Genomic DNA, 9876 nt, shown 5'->3' with positions numbered 1-9876 from the left:
CCCAAGGAATGGGCTCTTCAGCTACAGGTAGGGGTTCTTCTTGGATGGCGTGTACAACCTCATCCTGAGTCCTTTATGCTTTGCGAGCTTCTACTTTGACCATGTCAATATAGCATCGTCGAGAGACCCGCTGTTCTCCCCTAACTTCCCCGACCTGATCCTTAACCGGAAACTTGATCTTCTAATGGAACGTGGACACCGCCGCCCAAAATTCATGTAAGGTCGGTCAGCCCGGAATGACATTGTAAGAGGAGGGCGAGTCAACTACGAGGAAGGTGCTCCTCCTGGTTCTGACCAATGGCTCGCTTCCCAAGGATATGGCCAGCTTGATCTGACCTATGGGCCTTACTTCATTACCAGTAAAGCCATATAGAGAAGTAGCCACCGGCTGGAGTTCACTAGTGTTAATCTGTATTTCTTCAAAAGCTAACCTGAACAGGACATTCACAGAGCTGCCAGTGTCCACGAAGACTCTGACCACTCGGTTGTTAGCTATAATAGCTTTGATGATAAGGGCATCATCATGGGGCATCTCCAATCCTTCCAGGTCCTGTGGTCCAAAGCTGATGACTGGGCCAATAGCTTGCTCCGGGTTGCACCCTACAACATGGATCTCCAATCGGCGCTCATGAGACTTGCGCGCTCGGCCTGAATCTCCATCGGTGGGACCTCCATAGATTATGTCTATATCTCTGATGGCCGCGTTGCCCTGATTTTTGGCTTCACGGACTTCTCTTGGTTCTCCAGTACGCCCGTGTTGTTGCATGATTGGCCCTTCTTGTTCAGCCCGGGGTTGCCTAGCTTGCCCCGCTGCATTGCGCCGCTCTTCCATCATCCTCTGGACCTGAGGAGCCAACTCAGGGGGTGGTAAACCCAGCTCCGCAGCGCGCCTAGAATCATGGGTAAATTGGAAGCAGTCGTTGGTGGTGTGCGTGTGGGACCGGTGGTATGTGCAATAACGTGGTCCCCAGGGTCCAGGTCGAGGGACCTGAACTGTAGCTACATGTGGGACTGGTCGAGCATCCTGCCCGGGTTGGAAAGTCGGTCGAGCATCCCGAGCACGTGGGAGAGGTTGAGCAGGCGGTTGAGGTGCTCTTCTCTCCGGTTTGTTAGTAGCTGGAGGTGACTTGTCCGCCTTCCTTCATGCCGCCTGCGCTTCCTCTACGTTGATGTAGCTGGTCGCCTTCTCCAGCATCTCATCAAAATTCTTTACGGGATTTCTAATGGGCTCCTGAAAGAACTCTCCCTCAGTGATTTCATGGGAGAAGGCGCTCATAAGTATTTCGGATGTGGCCAAGGGAACATCTTGAGTCACTTGATTGAAGCGCTTGATATAGCTTCTCAATGACTCTGCAGACCCCTGCTTGAGAGCAAACAAGCAGTGATTAGTCTTTTGATACTTCCTGCTACTGGCGAAGTGCCGCAGGAATGCAATCTTGAAGTCAGAGAAACACATGATGGATCTGTGTGACAGTCCATCGATCCATTTCTGGGCAGAGCCCGACAGGGTGTTTAGGAAGACCCGACATTTAATGGCGTCACTGTACTGATGCAGCAGAACTGCGTTCCTGAACTTGCGAAGGTGGTCTTCAGGGTCTTTACTGCCATCATATTCCCCTATAGCAGGGGATCGATATCCCTTCGGTAGCTTTTCCTCCAAGATTTTGGAAGAGAAGGGTACTTTCTCTTCTGGTTCTGACCGGTGCTCTTCGCGGGGAATGATAGATTTCCCTCTCCTGGAATCCTTGGGCTAAGAACTCTCAGCCACTGAAACTTATGGCTGCTCCTTGCGACTATAACATCCAGGGTCCGGTTGATAGTACCCCCGGCCTGGCTCTCTATAGAAGGCCGGAGGAAAGTCTAGAGGTTGTTTTCGCTTAGAGCCTTGATCAGAGGCATGAGCAAGTTCTTTAGAAACTTCAGGTAGCTTCTTTAGTCAGGAGGCAGTCGTTTGTTGTTTTTCCGAGGTCGCTTGCTTCTTGGCCTCCTTGAAGAGCTCGTATTCTCCTGTAGTCATGGTCACGTTGATTCGTCCTGAGTCCTCCATCATCATATTCCGGAACAGGTTGTTGTGTTCCCATAGATGATGCCAAATTTGATCTTGTCTAGAAGCTGAGTCGGACAGAGGCGGGCTGTGTTGTAGTCGAAGTTGATGGAAAGTCGTTGCAGAGCAGGGTCGATCTAGCACCAGCCGAAAGGGCTCACACAGGCGGATGACGAGAGATGACGACTCGAGGGCCCTGCGCATGCTTAGACAAGCACCCGGGTCGTTAGAGACCAGAAACCAGGGAAAAAGTCCCCGAGTCAGGCCCTCCGATTCTCAAGTCAAGTACTTTTTCCCCAAAAACACAGAGAAAGGACAAAAAAGAAGGACGAGCGTGAAATGACGAGTGAGCATACCCGCGTAAGGGAAAAAGCATCCCTTTTTATACTGCAACGCGTGCTTCTGGAGTCTGGCAGGTGTCAGGGAATGTCAGATGTTAGGCTTTGTCTGGCGGTGAATGACACGTGGCCTCCTCCCATAGGTTGGCGGAAGAACTGCAGGGGTAATGAGCCCCCGACCTTTGGCATTTTCCCTGACACTCTGATTATTCTCTGATAGGTGGTTACGATTCCCTTGTTTACTTGTTGTGTAGTGCCTGGTCCCCTCAGTCCGTGATCCTTAAGCTGGGTCTTTGTACTTGCCGACCCCGATCTGGTATCGCCTCCAGACCTGTGCCTCTGACCTTGTTCTGCGCATCTCATCTTACAGACTCCCGACCTGCCTTACCTTATATCACTCCCAGACCTGTGCATCTGGCCTTGTTCTGCGCCTCTCATCTTGGAGATTCCTGACTTGCCTTACCTTGTATCACTTCCAGACCTGTGCATCTGTCCTTGTTCTACGCATCTCATCTTACAGACTTCCGACCTGCCTTACCTTGTATCGCTTCCAGACCTGTGCATCTGGCCTTGTTCTGCGCATCTCATATTGCAGACTCCCGATCATCCTTACCTCATATTGCACTATGTATCGCGACCTGTATGCCTTAGTTCGGTTCTGCTTATCCCACCTCCAAAGCTATATGTCTGTCTGACTCCGTCTGATCTGACCTGTATGCCTTAGCTTGACTCTCCCTCTCCGGGCCCCGTAGCCGACCAGTACGCTCCTGTCCAGATAGTGTGTCGCAAGGCTATAAGTTCTGACCTGTATCCTTGGTTGGCACATCTCGACCTGTACTCTTTGACTATATGGTGTGCCGCAAGGCTATAAGTCCTGACCTATATCCTTGGTTGACACATCCCGACTTGTACGCTTTGACTATATGGTGTGCCGCAAGGCTATAAGTCCTGACCTGTATCCTTGGTTGTCACATCCCGACCTGTACACTTTGATCCCTGTATCTTGTGCCCCAAGATTATCAGTCCTGACCTGTATCCTTGGTTGGCACATCCGACCTGTACACTTTGATCCCTGTATCTTATGCCCCAAGATTATCAGTCCTGACCTGTATCCTTGGTTGGCACATCTGACCGGACCTATGTTTTCCGACTGGTCCATCCTGACTAGCTCGAACTCATATCTACCAGGCGGACCCAACTTTGACTGCTGCTTCTATCAACCCTGGGTCATTTTGTAATCTGAACCGGGCCCTCTATCCTCCACCTAAGCGGGGTTTTTGACCACCACATGGGTAGACCTTTGACTATGACATGGGCTTGACTTCTGACCCCCACACAAGCTTGACTTTTGATAGCCTTGTAGGCTTGACCCTTGACCTTCTTGCGGATTTGACCCCTGACCACGTCCACTAACAGACCCGCACTCATGCACCGTATCATCAGTCATCTCAAACACTTTAGTCATTGCTTCTTTGAATTCTCTAAACATACTTGGATTGCTTTATGTGAAGATCAAGTCATCGATATATAGGCATGCAATTAAAACATCTTTATCCTTACTCTGAATGTATAGTACATGTTCATAAAGACATTTGATGAAGTCTTTCTCTTGTAAGTACTTGTCTATCCGGCTATTCCATGCCCTTGGTGTCTACTTTAGCCTGTAGAGAGCCTTCTTCAATTTAGAACTTTGTCTTCTTGTCCTTTGACTTCAATTTTAGAACTTCTTCTTCGAGAATTCCATTTAAAAAGTAGATTTTACATCCATTTGATGTATTCTTCACTCATTTTGGGCCGCTAAAGCAATGATTAGTCTGACAGTTTCTAATCGACCAACAAGAGCGAATACCTCATCATAGTTAATGCCAGATCTTTGACTGTAGGCTTTTGCTACAAATCTTACTTTGTATCTTTCAATTTCTTCTTTGGTACTTTTCTTTATTTTATACACTCACTTCACATCAATCGCCTCATGTCCTTTAGGAAGTGGAGCTAACTCCCATGTACCATTCTTCTTGATCGCATTGATTTCTTCATCCATCGCATCTTTCCACTTTTTACTCTTTATAGCTTCTTAGAAATCTATAGGTTCACAATCGACAAAGAGACAAAACAGAGTAATACTATCTTGATTTTCAGTTACCTCATAAATGTCCCGTAAGCTTCTAAAGTGTGGTACTCTTTCACTTGAATTTTCACTTGAAGTTGATGCAGCTGAATTCTCTTGAGTACTTAATGTTGGTGTTACTAGTGGAGCAGTAGGCTCCTCTTTTGTTTGCTCCACCTTTGGTTTCTCTACATCTTCTTTTTCAAAGTATAGGAAGAAGTTGTAATCTTCATTTTGAGATTCCCAATTCCATTATTCTTCTTCATTAAATATGACATCTCGACTGATGATTGTCTTCCCAGTATCTGGATTATATATCTTATACCCTTTTGAGTTAGTATCATAGCCAATAAAAATAAATTTCTTACTCTTATCATCCAATTTGGTTCTTACTTCATCAGGCACATGAACATGGGCTATACTTCCAAAAACTCTTAGATGAGAAATCTCAGGTTTCCTTCTGCTCCATGCTTCTTGTGGTATCTTGCCCCACACACTCCTTGTTGATGATTAGTTGGATAAGTATACTGCACATGCAACCGCTTCTGCCCAAAGTTCCTTTGGTAGCCTCTTGCTTTTCAGAATGTTCCTTGTCATGTCAAGGATGGTTCAATTCTTTCTTTCCACCACTCCATTTTATTGAGTAGATCTTGGAACTCTCAAGGGTTGTTGTATTCCGTTGGCTTCACAAAATTCTTGAAACTCCTTTGAAGCAAATTCTCCTCCTTGATCAAAACGCATAACTTTAATCTCAAGATCGCTTTCCTTTTCTACGATAGCTTTAAATTTCTTAAATATGCCGAAGACCTCTGATTTTTTGCTTCAAGAAGTATAGCCAAGTTTTTCGAGAAAAGTCATCTATGTAAAAAATGAAATAATTACTCTTACCAAGTGAACTTAGCTTTATTGAACCGCAAACATCTGTGTGCATAAGTTCAATCGGCTTTTGAGCTCTTGAACTTGACTCCTTTGGAAAACCTCTTCTAAATTGCTTCCCACGTAGACATGTTTCACATAATTGATCAGGATGTTTGATGTAAGGTAGTCCTCTCATCATCTTCTTCTTTGAAAGCAATTCTGGTCCTCCGAAATTGAGATGCCTAAATTGAAGATGTCATAGCCAAGTGATGTCTTTATAGCAAGCTTTGAGACAATTGACAACGTCATTTTGAATATTAAGTAAGGGCATTCTATTTTTTGACATAGACACCTTAACAAGTAAGCAACCAATATCATCTTTCAAGATAAGCATATTATCTTTTAGATGAATATCATATCCTTTGTCCAAGAGTTGCCCTAAGCTTAAGATGTTGCTCTCCATATTTGGCACAAAGAAAACATTTGAGATAAATTCATGTTTTTCATTCTTCAAATGGATGAGAATGTTAACTTTTCCTTTCACCTTGATCTTTGATTCATCTCCGAAGGATATATTACCACCAACTAATTCATCAAGTTCTACGAACATTTTTATTTCCCCACACATATGATTGATTGCACTAGTGTTGAGATACCAGATTGTATCTTCGCCTCTTTCATTATCTTTATATGCTAGCAGTAGGGTGTCATCTTCTTCTTTCCTTTCTTCCATATAGTTTGCCCTTTCATATACTTTGTTCTTGGGCGATCTACATTCTTTAGCATAATGCCCAAATTTGTCACAATTGTAATATTTAACTCACTACAAAAAAACACTCATATAGGGGCGGCTTTTTTTACTTTTAAGAGCAGTTTTCAACCACTCCTACACTTTTACCAACAGTTTAAAAACCGCTCCTCTTGTCGTCGTCCCTATATCCTATCGAAGCGATTTTCATAACCATTGGTAAAAATTAAAAAACCGCTCCTATTATACTTTATAGGTATGGTTTGAAATCGATCTTACACATTATACATATAACAACGATTTCAAACCACTTCTATAGCTATATATTCATGAGCGGTTCAAACCGCTCTAAAACTCTTTAAGTGTTAGAATGGTTTTAAACCGCTCTTACACACCATGGATATAGGTGTGATTTTAAAATGCCTAAATGTCATGATTATCTAATTCTACAGGTAGACTCGACGACCTCGGACTCTTAATCGGGTCAATGGGTCAAGTGCCCGTTGACCCTATTTTTATTTTTACCCTATTTTTATTTTTATTTTCTTTTAAAGTTGAAAAAAGAAATTAGTTGTTACTGGGATTCAAACCTAAGTCTCCTAAATTAGAACCTAAAATCCTAACCAACTAAACTACAGCTATTAATATTTTTATGTGTTAGTTAATTATTTAATAACTAGTCAATAGTTTCTTTTGTTATATTGTTATTCTTAGTAATTAGGAAAATATTAAGAGACATATTTATTCATTTATTTATTAATTTATAATCGCTTACTGATAGATAATTTTAGAATTTCGGAAATAGATAGAGGAAGATGCCGAGAATGAAAATTATGTGTTTAGGGAAAAAATATTAAGGAAAAAAATTTAAGGAAAATACATATAAGAAAAGAAAGAAAATTGGTATATATAAAATTAAGATTTTATAAGTTATTTAAAGAATAATTTGTTTGACTAATAAATATTTATATTAAATAAATAAATTTAAATTTGAGATGTACAAAATAAAATTATATTAAGTAATTTGTACACTTTAATTGTTATTAAAAAAAATATTGATCAAATTTAACTTCGATAAGAGTGGTTTATAAAATGGTTGTTAAAAGTGTACTGTTTGATAACTGTTATTAGAAATTAGAGCAATAGAAACAATTAGTAGCAGCATTTAACATAGAGTCGCTGCTAAATGTACCCAATATCAGTAGTTTCAAGATTGTTTTTAATAGTTGAATCATTAAAAGTGGTTTCAGTAGCAGTTTATTCAAATCGGTATTAGAACTATTCAACAAGAGCGGTTGCAACATTGTTCTAAAAAGGTAAGACATTAGAAACGATTTAGTTCAAACTGTTTCTATTGTTTGATTTTCAAGAGCGATGTTAAAATCGCTCCTAATAAATCGCTCCTATACGAGTATTTTTTTTATAGTGACTTGAGATTTATTGTACCTCGAATTTGTGTATACCCTCTTCCATGTCCTCTTGTTGAATGTTCTCCTCTTTCATTGTTGTTGGAAACTCATCCTTGCTCATTAGGACGACCTCGACCATATCCACAATCTCTTCCACGTTGACTTCTATTGTTACTGAAACTTTCATCTTTCTTTGTTGGTTGAAGAGTCATCTTCAGGAGTTGTTGAGTAATTTCTTCATTTATCTTCTTCTTTTCTCCATAGGCTTGTAGTGAACCCAAGAGTTGCTCTATCATCATGGCTTGTAGATCCTTGGTTTCTTCGATGATGGTTATAATACTATCAAATTTTGAATTCAATAATTGAAGAATTTTCTCAATGATAGTTACTTCTTCTAGTTTCTCACCATTTCTCTTTAATTGATTGGAAATGGTAGAAACTCTAGAAAAATAATCTGATACCAACTCATCTTCTTTCATACGAAGAGCATCAAATTGACTTCTTAGTGTCAGAAGTCGTACCTTTTTTTCTCCTTGATATGAGCCTTGGAGAATTTCGCATGCTTGCTTGGCCGAAGTAGCACTTGAGATTTTCTCAAAACCATCAACATATCTTTTTTCTATAACCTCCCAAACATCATGAGCTCTAAAAAGCATCTTCATATTAATATTCCAATTATTATAATTACGCACCTTGGGTACTGGAACTTGGAAGGGAACCATACCTCTATTAGACATAGCTCTAATATCACTTTGTTGGAAAAAAGAATTATGGGAGAAAGAGAAAAAAGAATTATGGGAGAAAAATTCACACTACGTGGAAGAGAAGAACAAAACAAAAGAACTTAACTTACTTTATTCATTAGAAAAATGTATATATTTATAGGTTTATTGGATAAGTACTAATCTCAGATACATTAAATTTAAACTTTTTTTATTCTATCTCTACGAAACTCTTATTCTTATCATGATTGCCACCTCATCAATTCTATCTCTATCACAAACTCTCATCAAGAATTACCACCTCATCATTTTATCTTTACAAACTCTTATCCTTATCAACAACTTTTATCTCTATTAATAAAAATAAAGTTTAATTTCCAACACTATCTTATTGCTTCTGCCTTTGCGATCTTGATTGAGATGGCAACTGGGGCTTGGATTTGGATCCTAATGGGTGTGTGGAGTTGAGTAGCGATGAGACTGTGGATGAGAGCTTTGGAGGAGGCGGTGATGGCGGTCGGAAGGCATCTCTTGGGAGAGGGAGGCGAGGTTTGAGATGGAGAACACAGTTCATGGCTTGTTGCAGTGCAGCATGTAGGAGGAAGAAGAGGAGAGGTTCGATTAGAAATAGCTCAACTCCAAACACATGAACACCTGCTTCCTCTCGATCGCCGATGAGCCTCCTCCTCCTCCTCCTCCTACTCCTCCCTCCGGCCACCACCCAGCTTCCAAGGTACCTTGTGCCGATGCATCTACAAATGATAGCTTGCCGGAGGCAAATTAAATTTGCCCGACGGAGGTTGCTTGCAGAGAAGAAGGGCGAGCTGCGGATAAAGGTGGTGATGACTTGTGGATGGAAGATGTGTGAGGAACACAGAGAGGACTCCCGATTGAGATCCTAATGGATGTGATGTTGGAGCTCCGGATGGAGGTCGCAAGATTCCTTCATGAGTTGGGAGAGGACTTCTGGATGGATGCATGCGCCTGTGCGAGGGTTGGTGAACCGGATGAAGCTCATTAAGTTGAGCCGGCCTCAAATGAACCCTCCAATTGAACCAATCTAAAATGAACTGACTGTCAAATTAAATTGAATCGGTCTTTAAATTGTGAACCCCTGACCTAAGTTATGAATAGTTAATGGCTTGAAGAGGTAAACCGACCTGCACTAAGTGAATCATATCTTCTCAATCCTAGCATTTAGGTTCGATTAGTTTGTTAAGCTCAAGCTAAATCCAACTTTGACTTCTAAATCCATTCTTGCATCCATGGATCGATTCATATTTATGATGTACTGCAGATCAATTTCCTCAAGTGAATAAGATAACTTGGAACTTTGGTTGCGAAGCGACGAGCCGGTTGTACTTCCCGATTGAACTTGAACTTTAGTTGTGAAGCGATTAGCCATTTGTACTTCCCGATTTAACTTCATAGCCGATGAAAATTTTTTATAGAGCAGAGCCGATGATCTTCTATATTAATTAGTGGTTTAAAAAAGCTAGATACTTAGATCTAAGAATTTGAGTTGGGAGGGCAGACTTAGTAGCTAAATTAAAAACAAAAAAAATGTTACATAGATCCATCTCTAATCCTAACTTATTTTTGTTATCTTAATACCCTTGTTTTCACTTAACCTATATACCTTTTATGGAT

General features: G+C 41.2%; 1 protein-coding gene across 1 annotated transcript; it reads right to left on the bottom strand.

Annotated features, from left to right (window-relative positions):
* Window positions 1–226: 226 nt before the first annotated feature.
* Window positions 227–835, bottom strand: LOC121972574. Its single transcript, XM_042524227.1, has one exon. The coding sequence runs from the start codon at window positions 833–835 to the stop codon at window positions 227–229; it is 609 nt and encodes a 202-aa protein (XP_042380161.1).
* Window positions 836–9876: the final 9041 nt, after the last annotated feature.

This window comes from Zingiber officinale, chromosome 4A, assembly GCF_018446385.1.
Source record: "Zingiber officinale cultivar Zhangliang chromosome 4A, Zo_v1.1, whole genome shotgun sequence".
Lineage (NCBI taxonomy): Eukaryota > Viridiplantae > Streptophyta > Magnoliopsida > Zingiberales > Zingiberaceae > Zingiber > Zingiber officinale.
This window is presented reverse-complemented; position numbering and strand designations above follow the sequence as displayed.

What these genes read in the sequence shown, in the direction of transcription:
- LOC121972574 (XM_042524227.1), bottom strand. Translation starts at nt 835, where the DNA reads ATGATGGAAGAGCGGCGCAATGCAGCGGGGCAAGCTAGGCAACCCCGG.